The sequence below is a fragment of the Rhinatrema bivittatum genome, chromosome 19, assembly GCF_901001135.1.
Source record: "Rhinatrema bivittatum chromosome 19, aRhiBiv1.1, whole genome shotgun sequence".
In the NCBI taxonomy this organism is placed as follows: domain Eukaryota; kingdom Metazoa; phylum Chordata; class Amphibia; order Gymnophiona; family Rhinatrematidae; genus Rhinatrema; species Rhinatrema bivittatum.
In genome coordinates this window covers 43,365,661-43,390,854 of record NC_042633.1, presented here as the reverse complement: position 1 = coordinate 43,390,854, position 25,194 = coordinate 43,365,661, and the positions used below count along the sequence as shown (strand labels likewise).

The 25,194-nt window shown below is 56.5% G+C and overlaps 1 protein-coding gene across 1 annotated transcript; it reads right to left on the bottom strand.

The window, feature by feature from the left end:
• Positions 1–324: 324 nt before the first annotated feature.
• On the bottom strand, positions 325–24,644 carry MAN2B1 (mannosidase alpha class 2B member 1). The gene is made up of 24 exons (XM_029585105.1): positions 24,524–24,644; positions 24,230–24,332; positions 23,392–23,565; positions 23,116–23,309; positions 22,482–22,614; positions 21,937–22,082; positions 21,713–21,829; positions 21,444–21,526; positions 20,995–21,115; positions 11,114–11,192; positions 10,822–10,931; positions 10,623–10,730; positions 9,677–9,793; positions 9,315–9,512; positions 9,054–9,151; positions 8,822–8,939; positions 8,301–8,419; positions 8,043–8,144; positions 7,316–7,403; positions 7,116–7,196; positions 6,784–7,020; positions 1,243–1,392; positions 670–772; positions 325–539 (listed from the first exon to the last, which is right to left on the bottom strand). The coding sequence occupies exons 1-24, from the start codon at positions 24,593–24,595 to the stop codon at positions 433–435; spliced, it is 2,958 nt and encodes a 985-aa protein (XP_029440965.1). The 5' UTR covers positions 24,596–24,644; the 3' UTR covers positions 325–432.
• Positions 24,645–25,194: the final 550 nt, after the last annotated feature.

Sequence of the window (25,194 nt, the reverse complement as noted above, 5' to 3'; positions counted from 1 at the left end):
AAGAAGACACTTTTTTTTTTTTTTTTCCCCCCACCACCGATTTCTGTTCTTTTTCCTGTCTTAAAAACAATTTTATTTTGTTTTTTCATTCCTTCCTTTCACAGTGAGATTTCCAGGCATAATTAAAGAACTGAAAACAAAGGCCACCCCCCCCCCCAGCCCCAGGCAGACTGGTTGGAAGGCGCTGTCCTTGCCTGTGGTTATGACCCCTGTGCCTGTTTTACCTGGAAGAGGCAGACGTATCCCCCAGCCGCGTCCCTGTGCTCTCCCCGCAGGCTTTTGGCCTCTTTAAAGGCCCCGTTGAAGCTGCCACGCTCAGGACTCTCCCCCTCCCCACGGTGATTTTCTTTTTTTTTTTTTTTTTTATCTTGATAACTGGATTCTGGCTTCGGCGGGGGGAGGGGGGTAGAAGACGGAGCCTCCCCCTCCCGCTCAGTGGTGCGAGGAGGACTTCGGGTGCCGCAGGCTCACAAGGAACGTCCGGATCTGCATGGGCTCCAGGGTGATGGCCGTGGGATCGGGCTGGGGATCAGCTGCATCTGTAGCCGCAGGAAACAGTAAAATTAAAAAAGAGAACCGGCACAGCCCAATCTGGTGCTGTAAGATGCAAGGCACCCACCCCCCCCCCCCCCCCAAGCAGACAGGACAGGCAAAGGGGGAGGCACTCACCAGGCGCTGGCGTCCACTGCAGCCGCGACATGCAGTCGCGCCTTTGGTTTGAGTCCAGGCTCATTTCCTCGATAGCAGTGAATGTGAAGGAGGAAAAGTGATCCTAGGGAGGGAAGAGAGAGAGAGAGAGGCTGGAAGTAATGCAGAGCAGAGCCTCACCCTCAGCCTCTGCTCTAGTCCAGGCTGGCTCCGGCAGGGGTAGGGACTGGAGGGAGGTTAGGGCACAGCACATGGCCGGGGGTCAGCAGGCTGGATGTAGAGCAAGGGGGGGGGGGTCTCAGGCTCCGCACCGTGACTGTGCCGGAGAGAGATTGCTGCAACAGTGGAAGCAGTGCATGCTAGGGTGGAGAAGCCTGAAAAGCAGGCTGGGGCTGACCCCCCCTGCAGCTTACTGCTTTAATCTGTGCAAGGCAAGAGCCCACCTCCCATCCCTAACAAAAACCCACACTATGTCCCTGTACAGCAGCAGTGCACCCCCCTCCGTACAACCTCCCGCCTATCGCGCACTCGCACACACACTCGCACTCGCACACACTCTCGCACACACACTCGCACACGAACTCGCGATCCTACCTGCAGGTTAACGGTGACAGGCTGTGAATACTTGGCACTCTCCGCGCTCGCAAACTGGTGCTCAAGCCGCACAATGACAGATTGCTCGTCCCTCTGGGCCAGCGTCAGCAGATGCACGTTGGGTGGGAGATCCTCCTTCAGAGCCGAAAACTGTCCCGAAGAAGAAGGGGAGAGCTAGAGCATGCGCCATGCAGTGTTCCCCCCCCCCCCCCCCCCCCCCGTTTCCCCTGTGCTATCAACACTCGCACCTGCCAGGTAACGCCACCCACCATCACCCGCCCCTCCAGGTCACCACTCTCGATACCGTGGCAGCCGGGATCAGAGTCCAGCCTCTCCGCCCGTCTCCTTACTGTACAGCGCACACAGCCCAGAGAGAAACAAGAGTACCTAAAGGGTTAAAATGCAGGGATGGGGGAACCCGATCTGTGCTCGATCACAAAAAGGGTTAAATGCTTAATGCCAAGGCAGCCTCCGTCTCTGAAGCTGTGAAATTATTCCCGCTCCCTCCTGCCTCAGTAATTGGAGCCGGTTTCCTGCTGCTTTGAAACGCTGCGAATAAATGCAGGCACGCCACATGACTTTTAAATGCTTTTCTGATTTCCCATAGGGGTAGCACCACCTCCGCGTCTGCTGGGAGTCGGAGAGATACCGAGGTCACTGCAGGGGGTGGATCTAGGGTGACGTCGGCTCTCCGAAACCTGACTCTCCGTCTCCCATCTGCTGGCAGGGGAGCACATATCAACCCACGGGTCCCGAGTCCATCTGGCTACGGGCTAGGAGACTTCAGATTACTGTGAGTTTATCTTTTAATTATAATTGTACCGGAAAGGGCAACGTGGCGATGCCAGGAAATTAAACTAAAAGCCAGACGCGGGGGTGGTGGTGTGGGGGGGGGGGAGGGTAGAGGCACCAGAGAGAGGAGCAGAAGAGCGTGTAATGATGCGTTACCACCAATGAGGGCGAGAGGTAAGGACAGAGGAGCCAGGGCCAAGGGGGGGCAGTGTGCTAGGAGCAGGCTATGCCCAGCCTGCGTGAAGTTTACCAAGACAGAGGGACAGGAAAGGGAAGTGCAAAAGGGGCCATGGGATCGATCCTGCCTGCACTGACTCCTCGCTCGCAGAATTCAGAGATTTTCCTCTGATTTGTACGTAGCCCAGCTTAGCTTTTTAGATGCTTTTACCATTTGTGTATTATACTGTGCTCTTCCGTAATCTACACTTATTGCGTTCTTACCTGCTAATTTCCATTCCTGCAATACCACAAGTGGGGTTTATTCATCCCCACCAGCAGATGGAGACAGAGAACAAAACTCTGAGGCACTGCTACTTAACTGAGAGTGCCACCTGCAGTCCCTCAGTACTGACCTGCGCCCGAGCCAAACGGTAGACCCCCATTCCCCTCTTCTTAGGGCAAACAGGAAACCCCTAAACTGGCAAACCACATAATACCAAGTAAAGGCCTTCTAGCCGCTTACTCACAAAAAAGGAATTGCGACCTCTCTCCTTTCCCTGTTGTTTTTTCACGGTTAAAAAAAAATAAATAAAAGGCAGCTGATGTACCCTGGCAATCCTTCACCAGAAATTCAGTCTTTTCAGCCGCAAGAACGGGTCTGGGGTATTACAGGAACGAAAATTTAGCAGGTTTGAATCGGTTTTCCTTTCCTGAAAATACCCCAGATCAGTCCAGACCAGTGGGATGTAACCAAACACCCCTATACCGGGTGGGGACCCCCGAAAGACCATGCAGAACGCATCCTCCTGCTCCTGAACATCCAAAGGGTAATGCTTGGTGAAACTATAATGGAGACCACACCGCGGCCCTACCTATCTCCTGAGGAGACACCAACTGACACTGCACCCAGGAAGTTGCTTGTGCCTGGAGACCCGTCGGAATTTCACGACCCTTACGGACAAAAGGCCGAACAAATAGACCCCTTCAGCCATCTGAAAGTCGTAGCCTTAGAGGCTCTCTCTCTCTCCTCTTTTTGTTCCACCGAGCAACACAAACAGGTGATCCGACCTCCGAAAGCTATTAGTGACTTTCAAATAATGCAACAGCGTGCGACACACCTTCAAGAGATGGACTTCCGTATCCTGAGGAGACCCAGGTGACCAATCCGTAAAGGCCGGCAGCTCCACCGTCTGATTCATATGAAAGGAAGACACCACTTTCGGCAAAAAGGAGGGAACCATACGTAAGGTCACCCTGTCCTCCACAATACGCAGAAAAGGATCTAGACAAAGTGCCTGAAGCTCGGAAATCCACCTGGCCGACAAATAGCCACCAAGAAAACAGTCTTCAACGTCAAATCCTTGCCCGAGACCCACCTTTGGGGCTCAGAGGATGCACCACAGAGGACCCGCAAGACCAAATTGAGCTTCCAATTTTGACACATCTTCCAAACCGGAGGCTGCAAATGTTTAATCCCCTTCAGAAAGGGATGAGCGGCCAAAGACCTTCCTCAAACCTTGCCCCAAAGATAATCCAAGGCAGACACCTGGACGCAAAGGTTACTATAGCCAGGCCTTTGCACAAGCCTTCTGTAGAAAGGACAAGATGTGAGAAGCTCCCACCAACTGGTCCAGATCCTGTAAAAGTCACCAGGACTCAAAAACCTTCCAAACCCTACCACATGCCAAAGATGTAGAAGGTCTGCTAGCCTGAAGCATAGGGTTCCGAATATCCCTTCAGGCGCAACTGCCACCTTTCAAAAGCCAAGCTATGAGACAAAAGTGATCCTCCCGATCTGAAAATATGGGTCCTTGCCACAGCAGATCTTGCAGAAGAGCCAACTACAGAGGTCTGTCAATCGCCAGATACACCAAATCTGTGAACCATGGCCGACGAGGCCACTCTGGCACCACGCTCCCTGGATGCGCCTCAACAGTTGACTGATGAATGGCCACGGAGGAAACACAGCAGAATTCCGGTTGGCCACAGGAATACCAAGGCATTGAGTCCTATAGACTCTCTCTCCCTTTGCTGACTGAAGAATCTTGCTGTCTATGCATTGGCTCGTGTTGCCATGAGATCCAACTGAGGAAGACCCCACGTGGAGCAAATGTGATTCCAGGCTTTCGGGGACAGTTCCCATTCCTCTGGGATCCTAGCTGTTGCCGATTGAGGAAATCCACTTGCACGTTGTCCACTCCCGCAACGTGTGAGGCCACAATCCCCTCGGCGATGACGCTGTTGGGCTTGATGAACCTTTGGTCTGACCCAGTATGGCAATTTCTTATGTTCTCTGCCCACACAAACAGTAGCTGAGTCTCCCAAGCAACAGTGCAACTCTTCGTCCCTCCTTGTCGATTGATGTTTGCTACTGTCTTCGCATTGTCCGAAAACACTTATTTATTTATGTATTTTATTTATTTAGCATTTTTCTATACCGACTTTCCAATAACAGAATTATTGATCAATTCGGTTTACATTCTCAACAATAACAATGACAAGTAAATGTCTTACAATGAACAGGTCGAATTAACTTGGGTTAAGATATATGGGGTTAATAACATAATTAAAACTTGCACTATCTGACCCTTGACCACCGGCAAGAATGCCTCCAGGGCTCTGCCCTCGTCTCCAGATGATTGATCGACCAGGACGCTTCCGCCATTGACCAAAGACCCTAGGCAGACCACCCCAGGCACACAGCTCCCCAGCGCTTGAGGGGGTTCCAGGCCCCCTTCTTTCTCCATGTTGCTCCTCAATAGCCACCATGAAAGACTGGATCTGGATTCTCCTTGCAGAGGCAACGGCAGATGATATTCCTCTGACAACTGATTCCACTTGGACAACAGCGCTCTTTGTAAAGGACGCAAGTGAGCAAAGGCCCACAGAACCAAATCCAACGTCAAGGCCATGCAGCCCTGTACCTGTAGGTAGTCCCAGACCTTCAGCACTGACAACCTCAAGAGCCGCTTCACCTGTGCTTGCAACTTTAACCCGTCCGCCATCAGGAACACACTGCCTTGATGGGTATCGAAAAGGGCCCCCTACATACTCCAATGATTGGGATGGAACCAGATGACACTCTGTCACATTGATCATCTACTCCAGAACGCTGAGGGTGTTCAGCAGGGACTGCACTGACCATCCGCACTCTTCCTACGTCTTTGCCCAAATAAGCCAATCGTCCAGCTATAGAGGTACCAGAATCCCTTCCTGTCTCAGGGCTGCTGCCACAACTACTATCACCTTTGTGAAGGTTTGCGGACCCAGAGCCAACCCGAAGAGCTGCTGATGAACAGACGATTGCTTCGGCCGCGAAGTTGCGGCCCCTCTTCCGGGGCAAAACCTCCTTGAATCCTGAAACTGGGATCGGGGTGGAAATACCTTCTTACAATTCTTCTTAGCCTCAGGCAACCTGTTTCCTTTGGACTCCCCAAGGGATTTCATCGGCTGATTCAGCGCCTCCCCAAACAGCAACTGTCCCTTAAAGGGGAGATTACACAGCTGGGCCTTGGACAACAAATCCACCTACCTATTGCGCAACCAAAGAAGCCGGTGTGTCGAAACCGCCAAGACCATACTCCTGGCAGAGGTATGCACCGTGCAGTGCAGCAGCCACATAAGCAACTCCAGCTTGCAGCCGAGCCGAGTGCACGGAACTGATCGTCCCGCTAGGTGCCTGCTCCTTCTGACTCCAGCATAAACAGGCCCGCTGTATCATACTGGCACACACCGCGGCTCGAAAGCTTAAGGCAGACGCCTCAAACATGGTTTCCACTGAATCTTCAACCTGCGGTCCTGCACATTCTTAAGCGCAGCCGAACCCGCAACTGGCTTCGTGAGCTTCTTGGTTATGGCTGAGACTTCTGCATCTACTAAGTGCTTCAAATGTTCCTCCATCCAGGGATAGAGTTTCACCATGGCCCTACCGATCTTTAAGCCTGCCTCTAGGAAATCTCACTCCCGCCTGATCAGTTTAGGCAATGGAAAGGTTGTAGGCGAACCCTGTAGTCCATCCAGGACCGGCTTGACACCTTCATTATCGGACTCCTCCTGAGTACGTTTAATCCCCACTTCCTCCAACACTTGACAAATGAGGCTGCAGTTCCTCTTTCTTAAATAGCCGGACCACTCAAGGATCATCCTCTTCCGAAACAGTCTCCTCGAGAGCCGGATCATCCTGATTCAAATCAGGATCAGGAAGCTGTCACCCATTGGGATCCCCATCCCGATCCGGCAATGCCATCCTCTGTCTTTTGGGCGAGCCAGAACGATGCATCCTGGATCTCTTGACTCCTACCCCCTCCGTACAGGGAACTCCCGAATCCGCTCCCTCCTCGTGGTCACCCTTTGCCTCCATCTGCTGGTAGGGATGCATAAACCCACTTGTCTGGACTGATCTGGGTATGTACAGGAATGCTGTTTATGTAGGAAAATAACAGACGAAACCGGGGGAGGATAGATGACTGCATGCTCTGTTCTCATAAGCTGACACATTAGTGACTGCAGGTGCTCACACTGGAATCCCCAGCACGGGTGAGAATCGGGCAAAACGCGGGGGATCTTGGGACCTGCACCCATCACACATACCTCCTTACGCGGAGGAGTCCTTTTCTTGCACGGTTCCCCCCCTCCGGGAGCCAAGACCATCTGGATGGCCATGAACTCCTGCTGAGCCTGGAGCCGGTGCAGGTCCGCCGACGACTCTGTATTCTCCAGAAACAGGAGGTGCTTGCCTCTGACCACCAGGCCTTCTCCATCATCCCCGGACTCCAACAGCGGCTCAGCCACCCCACGATGATCGTCAAACAGCAGTCGGCGATGCAACTAGGGAGAGTGAAAAGGAAAAGAAGGGGGGGGGGGCATGAGCTTCATTTCTGCCACTGCTGCCCCTGCCCAAGAACGTAAGCAGTGAATCCTACCATCAGCTCCAGAGAGCCGTCCGCAATGCTGGAGCCACCCTGGGATCTGTCTGTCAGCACCGTCAGCTGCACCTTGTTATCCTGGAAGGGAAAATTGAAACTGGTACACGAGTGTGGTGGGTTCTCAGCTCCAAACTTCCCTGCCCCCCCATCAGTAAAAGCCGGAGCCATGCATGGCAGGGGGAGATGCTCGACCGTACTTTAATGTAAATGCGGCTGTTGACAGGGTAATAATTTCCAGAGACCGGCTCAGTCTGATTCAGTTCCCAAGTTTCTCGGCTGTTTCTCCTGAAAGAGCAGGAAGGCGTGATCAGAAACCAATCCTCACTCCTACTTCTCCCCCATTCAGCAGCAGGGGTAATGCTTCCCCTCAATGGATCTCCCGCTCACGGCTCCCTCGTTACCTCCTCTTCAGGATCTTCCGCCCACGACTCCCTCGTTACCTCCTCTCCAGGATCTCCCGCCCACGGCTCCCTCGTTACCCCCCCTCTCCAGGATCTCCCGCCCACGGCTCCCTCGTTACCCCCCCTCTCCAGGATCTTCCGCCCACGGCTCCCTCGTTACCCCCCCTCTCCAGGATCTTCCGCCCACGGCTCCCTCGTTACCCCCCCTCTCCAGGATCTTCCGCCCACGGCTCCCTCGTTATCTCCTCTCCAGGATCTCCCGCCCACGGCTCCCTTGTTACCCCCCCCCCCTCTCCAGGATCTCCCGCCCACGGCTCTCTCGTTACCCCCCCTCTCCAGGATCTTCCGCCCACGGCTCCCTCCTTACCTCCTCTCCAGGATCTTCCGCCCACGGCTCCCTCCTTACCTCCTCTCCAGGATCTCCCGCCCACGGCTCCCTCGTTACCTCCTCTCCAGGATCTCCCGCCCACGGCTCCCTCGTTACCTCCTCTCCAGGATCTCCCGCCCACGGCTCTCTCTTTACCTCCTCTCCAGGATCTCTCGGCCATTTGAATCTGTGTAGAAGTAACCCTTGGTCTCCAGTGGCGTCTCAAAGCGGGTGATTATTTCTTTCCCTTGGCTGTCACTGACCACACAGGGGGGAAAAAAAAAATCAACTCTTATGTCCATCCTCCCGCCCACCTCTTAGTGCATCACAGTGTGACAGGCATCCTCTATTCTCGCCCACACACCCACCCACCCCTGCCTCCCCAGCACAAGCAGAGCCCTCTCCGTCACTCACTTTATGGGGATGGGACCCACTGTCCACTCCAGCTCCGCAAACGTCTGCCCGGCGTACAGACGAACCACCTGGGAGCACCAGGGGGAGAAGTTCTGATAAACCTCCTGCACCAGTCTGTTCTGGGAATGGGAGACACAACGTAGAGGGAGGGGGGTCAGAGACAGACGCAGCAAACACAGGAGGGCTGAGGGCGAGTGGGTCACCCCCCCCCCCCCCCCCATGCACGCCTGCAAGGGCCCAGCGGTCAGACTGGGTTGCTGCAGATCACAGGCGGCCTTTCTTCCCACAACTGGCACAAGGCACGGCACTGAGGAGGGGGCCTGCCTGGCCAGAACGGGGTCCTGCACGTCTTCAGGCAAAGCCCCCCCCCAATTCTCCCTCTTCCAAACGCTTATAGCACACACACGAGACAGCTGCTTCATCACTGCAGCTGAAAGGGGGAAAGGGGACCCTCTCCATACCCCAAACGGCGGTGTCAAGAGGCTCCGCTGGCAGCAGAACCCGGGGCTACCCCTGCCTACCTGCACCAGGTGCGTGTGAACAGCTTTAGCGATGGGGAACGGTTCCGAGCCGTTGGGTCGGAAGATGTAAGCGCCTGAGGCCTGTATGCTCTCAAAGTTTCCTGGGCTGGCGTTATACCTGCAAAGAGGCAGGGAAAATCAGTATAATGCAAGCTCCCTGACCAGCAGCAGCTGCCAGGTCTGGTACGGAGGCTCTTAAAGATCCCCCCCCCCCCCCCCCCCCCCCGCTTACCAGTGGAAGCTCTGGGTGACCGGCAAGTTAATCCTCTTCTCCAGGTTCTGGATCTGGCTCAGCAGCCCTGTGACCGGGTCAAACACAAGGCGCAGGTGCTGCAAAGGAAGGCCCCAAGGAAGCTGAGAGAACTTCGTGTGGATCCCGGGGGGGGGGGTACTCCAGCGGCTTCTACCCACGCGTCGCCGTCCCTTCCCTGATCCCAAGGGACTAATATCCGCGCCGGGGCCGGCTCTCCCATACCGGCGCCGCGCCTCTTACCTCGTTCTGGATCTGAAGCGACCCCCGCCGCTCCTTTCTCGTCCGCAGCCGGCTGGAGCACCGCGGGGCCCCGGGCAAGTTGACCGCAGAGTAGATGCTAAAGCCGAGTGCGGGCACCGATGCTTGGAAGATCAGCTCGCCGCTGGCATTGCCCTGGTCGCACCTCACTGCTCTGGTGAAGTTGGACACCGGAACAACCTGGCCCAGAGAGAGAAAAATCCCCAAACTTCTTGAACTGGGAATCAAAGCCCGTTTCATGTTACCCTAGAAAACGTCATAAAACCTGAAACCCAACTACAGAAGGAGGGAGACCCATCAGCAACCAGAGCTGGGATGTGCATGCACAAGGAGTATTGATGTACCTCGCTCGGCACCATCTGCCCGCCGGGGTCCGTGACATTGTAGGCAACTCCACTGACTGGAAGCCGGACGTTCCAGCACACGCTGCGCCCCAGGGGGTTGTACAGGATCACCTGGAACTGCACAGAAAGGAGACTGTCAATGATTACAGAGACGTGGAAGGGGGCATCGGGGGAGCTCCAGGTTCTTACCCTGCTGAAGAATTCACTGATGAGATATAGGAAGGGGGCATCGGGGAAGCTCCAGGTTCTTACCCTGCTGGAGATCTCACTGATGAGATATAGGGAGGGGGCATCGGGGAAGCTCCAGGTTCTTACCCTGCTGGAGATCTCACTGATGAGATACAGGGAGGGGGCATCGGGGAAGCTCCAGGTTCTTACCCTGCTGGAGATCTCACTGATGAGATACAGGGAGGGGGCATCGGGGAAGCTCCAGGTTCTTACCCTGCTGGAGATCTCACTGATGAGATACAGGGAGGGGGCATCGGGGAAGCTCCAGGTTCTTACCCTGCTGGAGATCTCACTGATGAGATACAGGGAGGGGGCATCGGGGAAGCTCCAGGTTCTTACCCTGCTGGAGATCTCACTGATGAGATATAGGGAGGGGGCATCGGGGAAGCTCCAGGTTCTTACCCTGCTGGAGATCTCACTGATGAGATATAGGGAGGGGGCATCGGGGAAGCTCCAGGTTCTTACCCTGCTGGAGATCTCACTGATGAGATATAGGGAGGGGGCATCGGGGAAGCTCCAGGTTCTTACCCTGCTGGAGATCTCACTGATGAGATATAGGGAGGGGGCATCGGGGGGAGCTCCAGGTTCTTACCCTGCTGGAGATCTCACTGATGAGATATAGGGAGGGGGCATCGGGGAAGCTCCAGGTTCTTACCCTGCTGGAGATCTCACTGATGAGATATAGGGAGGGGGCATCAGGGAAGCTCCAGGTTCTTACCCTGCTGGAGATCTCTGTTGGCGGACACACACTAATGTTCAGCTTGTTACAGAAAACGAAATCCTCCTTGCTGCCCATCAAGCTGGCCAAAGCATTGCTGACTAAAACCTGCAAACAGGAAGCATCGGTCACACATGCGACTGTGGCAAACAGAGTAGTCCCACCAGCAGAGGCCTCCCTCTCCCCACAGTACATGTACCTGACAGGCATCCCAACCGGCAGCCAGGCGCTTGCTGTAATCGTTGGCCACATGCTGCTTTTCCGTGCCAGAAACAGCGTCGTGGTGCTGGGCCACGGCCATTGCTCTCTCTGTAAGAAAAAGCAGGAGACAGGAGAACCAGAGGGCACCGGGGGGGGGGGGGGGGGGGAATGGATGCCCGCCACGGCAGCTGAGCCTTAGTGTGGGGCAGCTTGGGCCATGGACTCCCTAGAGAAGGGAGACTACCACCCCCCAGTGCAGGACAAAGAGAGAGAGAAGGAACAGGTCTTACTCAGCAAGGAACTGTCGCCCTTCCCATAAGGTCCTTCCCGAGACACTGAGCCAGCCAGCACCTCCAGCTGATTACACACCTGAGCAAGGAAGAGGAGAGAGATCATCCAGCATAAAAGCCTGAAAAATACCATGCCCCGGGGCTGTCTAGAATAATTGTCAGGGAATCCTTACAACCTTCCCACAAAGGTCGCACTACCCTGGCTCCCACCTGCCTCCCTGCCAGGGCTGGCTGCATGCAGTGGAAGGGAGCTGCATATACATATATAATCTATATATTCACTACCATCCTGTGACCTCAGGGAACCGCTCTCTGCCCCCCACACCTGCCCCCCTGCCAGGGCTGGCTGCATGCAGTGGGAGGGGAGCTGCGTATACATATATAATCTATATATTCAGTACCATCCTGTGACCTCAGGGAACCGCTCTGCCCCCCACACCTGCCTCCCTGCCAGGGCTGGCTGCATGCAGTGGGAGGGGAGCTGTGTATACATATATAATCTATATATTCAGTACCATCCTGTGACCTCAGGGAACCGCTCTCTGCCCCCCACACCTGCCCCCCTGCCAGGGCTGGCTGCATGCAGTGGGAGGGGAGCTGCGTATACATATATAATCTATATATTCAGTACCATCCTGTGACCTCAGGGAACCGCTCTCTGCCCCCCACACCTGCCCCCCTGCCAGGGCTGGCTGCATGCAGTGGGAGGGGAGCTGCGTATACATATATAATCTATATATTCAGTACCATCCTGTGACCTCAGGGAACCGCTCTACCCCCCACACCTGCCTCCCTCCCAGGGCTGGCTGCATGCAGTGGAAGGGGAGCTGCGTATACATATATAATCTATATATTCAGTACCATCCTGTGACCTCAGGGAACCGCTCTACCCCCCACACCTGCCTCCCTCCCAGGGCTGGCTGCATGCAGTGGGAGGGGAGCTGCGTATACATATATAATCTATATATTCAGTACCATCCTGTGACCTCAGGGAACCGCTCTCTGCCCCCCACACCTGCCTCCCTGCCAGGGCTGGCTGCATGCAGTGGGAGGGGAGCTGCGTATACATATATAATCTATATATTCACTACCATCCTGTGACCTCAGGGAACCGCTCTCTGCCCCCCACACCTGCCTCCCTGCCAGGGCTGGCTGCATGCAGTGGGAGGGGAGCTGCGTATACATATATAATCTATATATTCACTACCATCCTGTGACCTCAGGGAACCGCTCTCTGCCCCCCACACCTGCCCCCCTGCCAGGGCTGGCTGCATGCAGTGGGAGGGAGCTGCGTATACATATATAATCTATATATTCAGTACCATCCTGTGACCTCAGGGAACCGCTCTCTGCCCCCCACACCTGCCTCCCTCCCAGGGCTGGCTGCATGCAGTGGAAGGGGAGCTGCGTATACATATATAATCTATATATTCAGTACCATCCTGTGACCTCAGGGAACCGCTCTGCCCCCCACACCTGCCTCCCTGCCAGGGCTGGCTGCATGCAGTGGGAGGGGAGCTGCGTATACATATATAATCTATATATTCACTTACCATCCTGTGACCTCAGGGAACCGCTCTCTGCCCCCCCCACACCTGCCTCCCTGCCAGGGCTGGCTGCATGCAGTGGGAGGGGGAGCTGCGTATACATATATAATCTATATATTCACTTACCATCCTGTGACCTCAGGGAACCGCTCTCTGCCCCCCACACCTGCCCCCCTGCCAGGGCTGGCTGCATGCAGTGGGAGGGGAGCTGCGTATACATATATAATCTATATATTCACTACCATCCTGTGACCTCAGGGAACCGCTCTCTGCCCCCCACACCTGCCTCCCTGCCAGGGCTGGCTGCATGCAGTGGGAGGGGAGCTGCGTATACATATATAATCTATATATTCACTTACCATCCTGTGACCTCAGGGAACCGCTCTCTGCCCCCCACACCTGCCCCCCTGCCAGGGCTGGCTGCATGCAGTGGAAGGGAGCTGCGTATACATATATAATCTATATATTCACTACCATCCTGTGACCTCAGGGAACCGCTCTCTGCCCCCCACACCTGCCCCCCTGCCAGGGCTGGCTGCATGCAGTGGGAGGGGAGCTGCGTATACATATATAATCTATATATTCAGTACCATCCTGTGACCTCAGGGAACCGCTCTCTGCCCCCCACACCTGCCCCCCTGCCAGGGCTGGCTGCATGCAGTGGGAGGGGAGCTGCGTATACATATATAATCTATATATTCAGTACCATCCTGTGACCTCAGGGAACCGCTCTCTGCCCCCCACACCTGCCTCCCTGCCAGGGCTGGCTGCATGCAGTGGGAGGGGAGCTGCGTATACATATATAATCTATATATTCACTACCATCCTGTGACCTCAGGGAACCGCTCTGCCCCCCACACCTGCCTCCCTGCCAGGGCTGGCTGCATGCAGTGGGAGGGGAGCTGCGTATACATATATAATCTATATATTCAGTACCATCCTGTGACCTCAGGGAACCGCTCTGCCCCCCCACACCTGCCCCCCTGCCAGGGCTGGCTGCATGCAGTGGGAGGGGAGCTGCGTATACATATATAATCTATATATTCAGTACCATCCTGTGACCTCAGGGAACCGCTCTCTGCCCCCCACACCTGCCTCCCTGCCAGGGCTGGCTGCATGCAGTGGGAGGGGAGCTGCGTATACATATATAATCTATATATTCACTTACCATCCTGTGACCTCAGGGAACCGCTCTCTGCCCCCCACACCTGCCTCCCTGCCAGGGCTGGCTGCATGCAGTGGGAGGGGAGCTGCGTATACATATATAATCTATATATTCAGTACCATCCTGTGACCTCAGGGAACCGCTCTCTGCCCCCCACACCTGCCCCCCTGCCAGGGCTGGCTGCATGCAGTGGGAGGGGAGCTGCGTATACATATATAATCTATATATTCACTTACCATCCTGTGACCTCAGGGAACCGCTCTCTGCCCCCCACACCTGCCCCCCTGCCAGGGCTGGCTGCATGCAGTGGGAGGGGAGCTGCGTATACATATATAATCTATATATTCAGTACCATCCTGTGACCTCAGGGAACCGCTCTCTGCCCCCCACACCTGCCTCCCTGCCAGGGCTGGCTGCATGCAGTGGGAGGGGAGCTGCGTATACATATATAATCTATATATTCACTACCATCCTGTGACCTCAGGGAACCGCTCTGCCCCCCACACCTGCCCCCCTGCCAGGGCTGGCTGCATGCAGTGGGAAGGGAGCTGCGTATACATATATAATCTATATATTCACTACCATCCTGTGACCTCAGGGAACCGCTCTCTGCCCCCCACACCTGCCCCCCTGCCAGGGCTGGCTGCATGCAGTGGGAAGGGAGCTGCGTATACATATATAATCTATATATTCAGTACCATCCTGTGACCTCAGGGAACCGCTCTCTGCCCCCCACACCTGCCTCCCTGCCAGGGCTGGCTGCATGCAGTGGGAAGGGAGCTGCGTATACATATATAATCTATATATTCACTACCATCCTGTGACCTCAGGGAACCGCTCTCTGCCCCCCACACCTGCCCCCCTGCCAGGGCTGGCTGCATGCAGTGGGAGGGGAGCTGCGTATACATATATAATCTATATATTCACTACCATCCTGTGACCTCAGGGAACCGCTCTGCCCCCCACACCTGCCTCCCTGCCAGGGCTGGCTGCATGCAGTGGGAGGGGAGCTGCGTATACATATATAATCTATATATTCACTTACCATCCTGTGACCTCAGGGAACCGCTCTGCCCCCCACACCTGCCTCCCTCCCAGGGCTGGCTGCATGCAGTGGGAGGGAGCTGCGTATACATATATAATCTATATATTCAGTACCATCCTGTGACCTCAGGGAACCGCTCTGCCCCCCACACCTGCCTCCCTCCCAGGGCTGGCTGCATGCAGTGGGAGGGGAGCTGTGTATACATATATAATCTATATATTCACTTACCATCCTGTGACCTCAGGGAACCGCTCTGCCCCCCACACCTGCCCCCCTGCCAGGGCTGGCTGCATGCAGTGGGAGGGGAGCTGCGTATACATATATAATCTATATATTCACTACCATCCTGTGACCTCAGGGAACCGCTCTCTGCCCCCCACACCTGCCCCCCTGCCAGGGCTGGCTGCATGCAGTGGGAAGGGAGCTGCGTATACATATATAATCTATATATTCAGTACCATCCTGTGACCTCAGGGAACCGCTCTCTGCCCCCCACACCTGCCTCCCTGCCAGGGCTGGCTGCATGCAGTGGGAGGGGAGCTGCGTATACATATATAATCTATATATTCACTTACCATCCTGTGACCTCAGGGAACCGCTCTCTGCCCCCCACACCTGCCCCCCTGCCAGGGCTGGCTGCATGCAGTGGGAGGGGAGCTGCGTATACATATATAATCTATATATTCACTTACCATCCTGTGACCTCAGGGAACCGCTCTGCCCCCCACACCTGCCTCCCTGCCAGGGCTGGCTGCATGCAGTGGGAGGGGAGCTGCGTATACATATATAATCTATATATTCAGTACCATCCTGTGACCTCAGGGAACCGCTCTGCCCCCCACACCTGCCTCCCTGCCAGGGCTGGCTGCATGCAGTGGGAGGGGAGCTGCGTATACATATATAATCTATATATTCAGTACCATCCTGTGACCTCAGGGAACCGCTCTCTGCCCCCCACACCTGCCCCCCTGCCAGGGCTGGCTGCATGCAGTGGGAGGGGAGCTGCGTATACATATATAATCTATATATTCAGTACCATCCTGTGACCTCAGGGAACCGCTCTCTGCCCCCCACACCTGCCCCCCTGCCAGGGCTGGCTGCATGCAGTGGGAGGGGAGCTGCGTATACATATATAATCTATATATTCACTTACCATCCTGTGACCTCAGGGAACCGCTCTCTGCCCCCCACACCTGCCCCCCTGCCAGGGCTGGCTGCATGCAGTGGAAGGGGAGCTGCGTATACATATATAATCTATATATTCAGTACCATCCTGTGACCTCAGGGAACCGCTCTACCCCCCACACCTGCCTCCCTCCCAGGGCTGGCTGCATGCAGTGGGAGGGGAGCTGCGTATACATATATAATCTATATATTCAGTACCATCCTGTGACCTCAGGGAACCGCTCTCTGCCCCCCACACCTGCCTCCCTGCCAGGGCTGGCTGCATGCAGTGGGAGGGGAGCTGCGTATACATATATAATCTATATATTCACTTACCATCCTGTGACCTCAGGGAACCGCTCTGCCCCCCACACCTGCCTCCCTCCCAGGGCTGGCTGCATGCAGTGGGAGGGAGCTGCGTATACATATATAATCTATATATTCAGTACCATCCTGTGACCTCAGGGAACCGCTCTGCCCCCCACACCTGCCTCCCTCCCAGGGCTGGCTGCATGCAGTGGGAGGGGAGCTGTGTATACATATATAATCTATATATTCACTTACCATCCTGTGACCTCAGGGAACCGCTCTGCCCCCCACACCTGCCCCCCTGCCAGGGCTGGCTGCATGCAGTGGGAGGGGAGCTGCGTATACATATATAATCTATATATTCACTACCATCCTGTGACCTCAGGGAACCGCTCTGCCCCCCACACCTGCCCCCCTGCCAGGGCTGGCTGCATGCAGTGGGAGGGGAGCTGCGTATACATATATAATCTATATATTCAGTACCATCCTGTGACCTCAGGGAACCGCTCTGCCCCCCACACCTGCCTCCCTGCCAGGGCTGGCTGCATGCAGTGGGAGGGGAGCTGCGTATACATATATAATCTATATATTCACTTACCATCCTGTGACCTCAGGGAACCGCTCTGCCCCCCACACCTGCCCCCCTGCCAGGGCTGGCTGCATGCAGTGGGAGGGGAGCTGCGTATACATATATAATCTATATATTCACTACCATCCTGTGACCTCAGGGAACCGCTCTGCCCCCCACACCTGCCTCCCTGCCAGGGCTGGCTGCATGCAGTGGGAGGGGAGCTGCGTATACATATATAATCTATATATTCACTTACCATCCTGTGACCTCAGGGAACCGCTCTGCCCCCCACACCTGCCCCCCTGCCAGGGCTGGCTGCATGCAGTGGGAGGGAGCTGCGTATACATATATAATCTATATATTCAGTACCATCCTGTGACCTCAGGGAACCGCTCTGCCCCCCACACCTGCCTCCCTGCCAGGGCTGGCTGCATGCAGTGGGAGGGGAGCTGCGTATACATATATAATCTATATATTCACTACCATCCTGTGACCTCAGGGAACCGCTCTGCCCCCCACACCTGCCCCCCTGCCAGGGCTGGCTGCATGCAGTGGGAGGGAGCTGCGTATACATATATAATCTATATATTCACTTACCATCCTGTGACCTCAGGGAACCGCTCTCTGCCCCCCACACCTGCCCCCCTGCCAGGGCTGGCTGCATGCAGTGGGAGGGGAGCTGCGTATACATATATAATCTATATATTCAGTACCATCCTGTGACCTCAGGGAACCGCTCTCTGCCCCCCACACCTGCCCCCCTGCCAGGGCTGGCTGCATGCAGTGGGAGGGGAGCTGCGTATACATATATAATCTATATATTTACTACCATCCTGTGACCTCAGGGAACCGCTCTGCCCCCCACACCTGCCTCCCTCCCAGGGCTGGCTGCATGCAGTGGGAGGGGAGCTGCGTATACATATATAATCTATATATTCAGTACCATCCTGTGACCTCAGGGAACCGCTCTCTGCCCCCCACACCTGCCTCCCTGCCAGGGCTGGCTGCATGCAGTGGGAGGGGAGCTGCGTATACATATATAATCTATATATTCAGTACCATCCTGTGACCTCAGGGAACCACTCTCTGCCCCCCACACCTGCCTCCCTCCCAGGGCTGGCTGCATGCAGTGGGAGGGGAGCTGCGTATACATATATAATCTATATATTCACTTACCATCCTGTGACCTCAGGGAACCGCTCTCTGCCCCCCACACCTGCCTCCCTGCCAGGGCTGGCTGCATGCAGTGGGAGGGGAGCTGCGTATACATATATAATCTATATATTCAGTACCATCCTGTGACCTCAGGGAACCGCTCTCTGCCCCCCACACCTGCCCCCCTGCCAGGGCTGGCTGCATGCAGTGGAAGGGAGCTGCGTATACATATATAATCTATATATTCAGTACCATCCTGTGACCTCAGGAAACCGCTCTCTGCCCCCCACACCTGCCCCCCTGCCAGGGCTGGCTGCATGCAGTGGGAGGGGAGCTGCGTATACATATATAATCTATATATTCACTACCATCCTGTGACCTCAGGGAACCGCTCTCTGCCCCCCACACCTGCCTCCCTGCCAGGGCTGGCTGCATGCAGTGGGAGGGGAGCTGCGTATACATATATAATCTATATATTCACTACCATCCTGTGACCTCAGGGAACCGCTCTCTGCCCCCCACACCTGCCCCCCTGCCAGGGCTGGCTGCATGCAGTGGGAGGGGAGCTGCGTATACATATATAATCTATATATTCACTACCATCCTGTGACCTCAGGGAACCGCTCTGCCCCCCACACCTGCCTCCCTGCCAGGGCTGGCTGCATGCAGTGGGAGGGGAGCTGCGTATACATATATAATCTATATATTCACTACCATCCTGTGACCTCAGGGAACCGCTCTCTGCCCCCCACACCTGCCCCCCTGCCAGGGCTGGCTGCATGCAGTGGAAGGGAGCTGCGTATACATATATAATCTATATATTCACTACCATCCTGTGACCTCAGGGAACCGCTCTCTGCCCCCCACACCTGCCCCCCTGCCAGGGCTGGCTGCATGCAGTGGGAGGGGAGCTGCGTATACATATATAATCTATATATTCACTTACCATCCTGTGACCTCAGGGAACCGCTCTCTGCCCCCCACACCTGCCCCCCTGCCAGGGCTGGCTGCATGCAGTGGGAGGGGAGCTGCGTATACATATATAATCTATATATTCAGTACCATCCTGTGACCTCAGGGAACCGCTCTCTGCCCCCCACACCTGCCCCCCTGCCAGGGCTGGCTGCATGCAGTGGGAGGGGAGCTGCGTATACATATATAATCTATATATTTACTACCATCCTGTGACCTCAGGGAACCGCTCTGCCCCCCACACCTGCCTCCCTGCCAGGGCTGGCTGCATGCAGTGGGAGGGGAGCTGCGTATACATATATAATCTATATATTCAGTACCATCCTGTGACCTCAGGGAACCGCTCTCTGCCCCCCACACCTGCCCCCCTGCCAGGGCTGGCTGCATGCAGTGGGAGGGGAGCTGCGTATACATATATAATCTATATATTCACTACCATCCTGTGACCTCAGGGAACCGCTCTGCCCCCCACACCTGCCCCCCTGCCAGGGCTGGCTGCATGCAGTGGGAGGGAGCTGCGTATACATATATAATCTATATATTCACTACCATCCTGTGACCTCAGGGAACCGCTCTGCCCCCCACACCTGCCCCCCTGCCAGGGCTGGCTGCATGCAGTGGGAGGGAGCTGCGTATACATATATAATCTATATATTCACTACCATCCTGTGACCTCAGGGAACCGCTCTGCCCCCCACACCTGCCCCCCTGCCAGGGCTGGCTGCATGCAGTGGAAGGGAGCTGCGTATACATATATAATCTATATATTCAGTACCATCCTGTGACCTCAGGGAACCGCTCTCTGCCCCCCACACCTGCCTCCCTGCCAGGGCTGGCTGCATGCAGTGGGAGGGGAGCTGTGTATACATATATAATCTATATATTTACTACCATCCTGTGACCTCAGGGAACCGCTCTGCCCCCCACACCTGCCCCCCTGCCAGGGCTGGCTGCATGCAGTGGGAGGGGAGCTGCGTATACATATATAATCTATATATTCACTACCATCCTGTGACCTCAGGGAACCGCTCTCTGCCCCCCACACCTGCCTCCCTGCCAGGGCTGGCTGCATGCAGTGGGAGGGGAGCTGCGTATACATATATAATCTATATATTCACTACCATCCTGTGACCTCAGGGAACCGCTCTCTGCCCCCCACACCTGCCCCCCTGCCAGGGCTGGCTGCATGCAGTGGGAGGGGAGCTGCGTATACATATATAATCTATATATTCACTTACCATCCTGTGACCTCAGGGAACCGCTCTGCCCCCCACACCTGCCCCCCTGCCAGGGCTGGCTGCATGCAGTGGGAGGGGAGCTGCGTATACATATATAATCTATATATTCACTACCATCCTGTGACCTCAGGGAACCGCTCTGCCCCCCACACCTGCCTCCCTGCCAGGGCTGGCTGCATGCAGTGGGAGGGGAGCTGCGTATACATATATAATCTATATATTCAGTACCATCCTGTGACCTCAGGGAACCGCTCTCTGCCCCCCACACCTGCCCCCCTGCCAGGGCTGGCTGCATGCAGTGGGAGGGGAGCTGCGTATACATATATAATCTATATATTCACTACCATCCTGTGACCTCAGGGAACCGCTCTCTGCCCCCCACACCTGCCTCCCTGCCAGGGCTGGCTGCATGCAGTGGGAGGGGAGCTGCGTATACATATATAATCTATATATTCAGTACCATCCTGTGACCTCAGGGAACCGCTCTCTGCCCCCCACACCTGCAGCAAGCACCGATCCCAACACCACCCCCGTCCCTCCACTTCTCCGTGATGAGCGCCGGCCCCTTCCCACCACCCTGGGCAAGCGAGGGTTCTCAGCAACCCCTTCCTGTGAGCCTGGGCAGCCCGCTCCGGGGGGGGAGGGGGCAAATGCCAGCCTCCGGTTAACCCCCCACTCCCTCTTCCTGCCCTGGGCAAGCAATGGGCCTCCTCACCTGCAGGAAATTGTTACTCCTCCTCTCATAGCGCTTGAAGGCGGGCCGGCTGGTGAAGTATCCCGTCCAGAACTGGTGCTCGCCGTCCGCGTACGGGAAGAAGTCCTGGCGTTTCAGGGACCTGGGAGGCGGAGGGAGGGAGGGGGGTCAGAGGCCGACACTGTGCGGTTGCGTCTTAGGGCTAATCCAGCCCCCGCAACGCCAGGCTGCCTCCTCCCAGGGCAGCTGCAACGTATCCCCAGCGACCTCGCACCCGGCGCAGCCTCGCAACCTTCTCTCACGCGAAGCCCTGGAGGAGTGTGCAGAGCAGGGGACCGTGGACAGGGAGAGACCCTCTCTCTTCCTCAATACTTCACAGCCACATTCTCCCCCCCCCCCCCCCCCCCCCCCCGAATAACATCATTCCCTTCCTGGCTGCATCCAGACCCGCTACCGGCGCCGCCTCTTACCAGGAGAGATTGGCCTGGTGGAGCTGGGACAGGTAGCAGCTGGGCGTGGAGTAGAGGACGTTCACGTTACTGCCATTGGACTGCTGCAGAGAAAGCCGGAAAAGAAACCGCCGCTAGCACAGCTGAGACCACGCGGAGGCTTTCCACGTGTGCACTCCCCTCCCCTCCCCCCCCCAGCCCCTGTCCCTCCCGGCGCTGGTCCTGGCCAGGTCGTAGGTGCTCCTCCCCAAAAGGGAGAAGGTGGGACAGCGCGCCCCCTGAGCTGGTACCTGCAGGTTCACGTAGTGGATGAGTTTGTCCAGGTTCTTGTACCACAGCTGAGCATTTTCATAGTGAAAGTCGGAGCCCATGGTCATGATGATGTGGTCGGTTCGGTAAAATCGAGCCTGCAAAGGGGAGGGGGAGGGAAGGGACAGGTCTGATTCTCTCATTGTCCATGGCCCTCCCCCTGCACCAACCCCCCCACCGTGTGCTCCCTTCCCCCGCCGTTCACCTGGGAATAGGCAGCATCCAGGAACCTGGAGACCACGGCGTCCACGTTGTAATCCTCCAGGGATGTGTCGTCCATCACGGGATCGTCGGAGCAGAGTCCGTCCCAGCACAGGGAGGCCGGGGGGTTGTAGCCATTCGGCAGCACACCTAGACGGGAAAGCCCCCCCCCAATAACTTCCAGGGTGAAAGGTCTCCGATGGGCTGGTGGAGGATGCGCTATCTGAAGCCACCACCCACCATGGCGATGGTCCCCAGGTGCCTGTCACCAGCTTTCTCACACCACCCTGCGCCCAGCAGCAAAGAGGTCTCCTGCAGACCCAGCCCTGCCTCGCCAGCACCCCCCCCCCCCTTACTCACAGCTCTGCTGAGCATCCACCTCATGTCTCCCAGCTGCTCACACCCTTTGCTCCCACCTCCAGCGCCTCAGGGGCCTGCAGCCCCCCCTTTGCTCCTACACCCAGCATCCCCTCCACTCTTCTCCCCCTCCCGGCACCTCCCAGTTGCTCGGTGTCTTCCAGAGCCTTTGCTCCAGCGCCCGGTGCTCACCGGTGAAGAGATCGGCCGCTGGGGGCTGCAGGCTAGCACTGGCCCGCCAGATGAACTCCATCTCTCGCAGCTTCTGCCGGTTCTCTTTGTCCTGGTAGTCCAGGCGACCAAAGAAATAACCATCGAAACCCATCTAACCAGAGAAAGCGGAGGGAGGGAGAGAGAAGAGAACAGGATCTCTGAATGATCCGAAACCAGGAGGAGCCTCACCCTAGTTCCCGCCTCTCCCGCAGCCCAGCACTGCCTTCCTTCCGGTCTTAGCGTGACTTATTCACACCACCGGCAAATCCGTGGAGGGCAACAGGTGGGTGACAGGGATGCGAGAAGGCGGTCCCCCCCCCCCCCCCCATGCAAGCAGATAGCAGAGAAACCAGATTCCCGTCTCGGGAGCTCAGCCACTAGGCTACCAGCCAGGGCCAGGAGGTCATGTCACCCAGCATCTCCAGTCCTATACCAGGAACAACTGGATTATGCCAGAGGATCACAGCCGGCACCCCACACATTGTGGTGGCGCGTGCAGTCTTCCTTGCTTCTGCATCCCCCCAGGCCACCTACCAGCAGCTCACAAAGACTGAAAAGCTCCACCCGTGTGCCGTCATGCCCTCCCCCCCAGCCATTCACAGCACTGGCTTACCTGAGCGAAAAGGGAAGCCTGCTCACGGGAGTGACCAAAGGGGTCAATATGCCAAGCCACTCGCGGGCGGCCACAGTCCCCAAAGGTTTCCTGCAGGAACTGCAGGCCCAGGGTCATCTGATCGATGATAGCACTGTAGTGTGTGGTCCCTTCGTCATTCATGCACCAGCCTCCGTTGATGAACTCCAGCCGTCCTGAGGAGGAGGAGAGTCAGTTTAGAGGCCCCCGGTGTACCGCCTCTCCCTCTCTCAGCCTCACTTGGACGTGTCCCCTCACCATCGTTGACGAGCTGCTTCACCGCCTGCCTCATGCCCTGCGACTGCTGATTCCACCACCGGTAGAAGAAGGCCACCTCCACGTAGATAAAGCGCTTGGATGGGTCTGCCAGGAGCTGAGGGATGACGGAGTCCAGGATGTACTGCACCCCCGCCTGCTGGATGCTGGACTGAGCTGTCCACGGGAGCAGGGCAGAATAGGAAGAGCAGGTGAGGCACAGTGCTCAAAGCAACCAGAGGCGGTGAGTAGAAAGTCAGGGAGAGGACAGGTGCTCAGCAGCACAGGGGAAAGCTGCAAGGACCCCCCCCTACCCCAAAGAGCATACACCAGACCCTGTGTGGAAAATGCCTGCCGGAGCTTCTGCTCAGGACACCTCAGTCTATATCTCACAGGGTGTGTGGGAGGATTTGGAAACGCTGAAGGTTTGCACAGCTCCAAGCTGGCATGATGCCAACAGTGTGTGGGTGGGGAAGCAATACAGTCAGGGGAAAAGACACATCACTCATCTCCCTTAATATTTCGTTTCCCTCAGAAAGCCAGAGGCTACAGCCTTCTTTGCATGTCCGAGGCGGCTGCACTGGTCGGTGGCCTCCCTGCTGACCGTGAGGTTTCTATTCCGGTCCCTTCCTTGCCTGGGTGGGTGGGGGCTGCCCAGATCCTACCACGCGAGAGGAGGTGAGGATCATTCATTCAAGGCTGTCTCCAAGCCGCCCCCACCGTCTCTACCGTCACCAAGGCCAGGACTGGCAGAGGCGGACATCATATCTCTTCCCCCCCCGATCCCAGTCAGCAGGGCTGAGAGTGTAAAGCGAAGTGAAGTGGATCCGGAGCCGCTCACCTCCATAGAAGTACTGGTCCACGGTTTTCAGCCAGCCGACATCGTTGTGAGTGTGGGGCACCAGGTGCACGTTCAGCAGGCCCGGTTTGGTGGCGGGGCAGGACTAGAGAGAGAGAGATCGGCACAGACAGGGGCAGCGATCAAGAACCAGAACCGGCACAGCAGGGGCCAAAGGGAGGGAGGGAGGGAGGGAGAGAGAGAGAGAGGAAAGCACGGAGGAGCCCGGAGCCGTCAGCCCTCCCCCGATCGCTTCCTCCCCCGGTACCCGCTGTTCCCCCCCCCCCCCCCCGGTACCTTATACCCGCAGGCCCCGCTCACTCCCGGCGACAACAGCGACAGCAGCAGCAGCAGCATCGCAGGCGCCATCCCTGCCACGCGATCACGTGACCCGCGGCGCCTGACACTTCCGCCTCGGCTCAGGCGTCACGTGACTTCCAGCTGGGCGCTGACGCTGCCCGCGCGCTGCAAAGAAGCCCGAAAGCGCCGTCCCGGGCCCCCTGCAGATCCGAGTGCCAAACCCACCGCCGCCCAGCTGTCAGTCCCCGGCCGGCTACGGATCCGAGTGCCAATCCCACCACCGCCCAGCTGTGGCCACCTCGACTGCCGTGTTCCAATTGCACTGGTGCGGCCTTCTGCAAGGTGGGTTCTCGGAGGCTTGGCAGCTCTCCGGGGGGGGGTTGGGAACACTCTCTCTGCAGAGAGAATTTCGTACATGGGCTTGTGCAAATGTGTTCTGACCCAATTTAAGTTGCAGTGCCCTCTCAGGATGATGCTACTGCTATTACTAGCAACGGTAACATGGAATAGTTTGGGTACTTGCCAGGTTCTTAAGGCCTGGATTGGCCACTGTTGGACACAGGATGCTGGGCTTGATGGACCCTTGGTCTGACCCAGCACTGCAGGTTCTTATGCTTTAGAGCATCACTTCAGGAAGGTGCCTGCAGCATTGCAGAGGAATGTTAGAT

Excerpts from the sequence above, each read along its gene's own strand:
- MAN2B1 (XM_029585105.1), bottom strand. The coding sequence starts at position 24,595 with ATGGCGCCTGCGATGCTGCTGCTGCTGCTGTCGCTGTTGTCGCCGGGA. Across the intron at positions 21,116-21,443 it reads CACCAGGCCAATCTCTCCTG|GTCCCTGAAACGCCAGGACT; the intron begins GTAAGAGGCGGC and ends TCCGCCTCCCAG. Across the intron at positions 9,152-9,314 it reads CGCTTCAGATCCAGAACGAG|CACCTGCGCCTTGTGTTTGA; the intron begins GTAAGAGGCGCG and ends CTTCCTTTGCAG.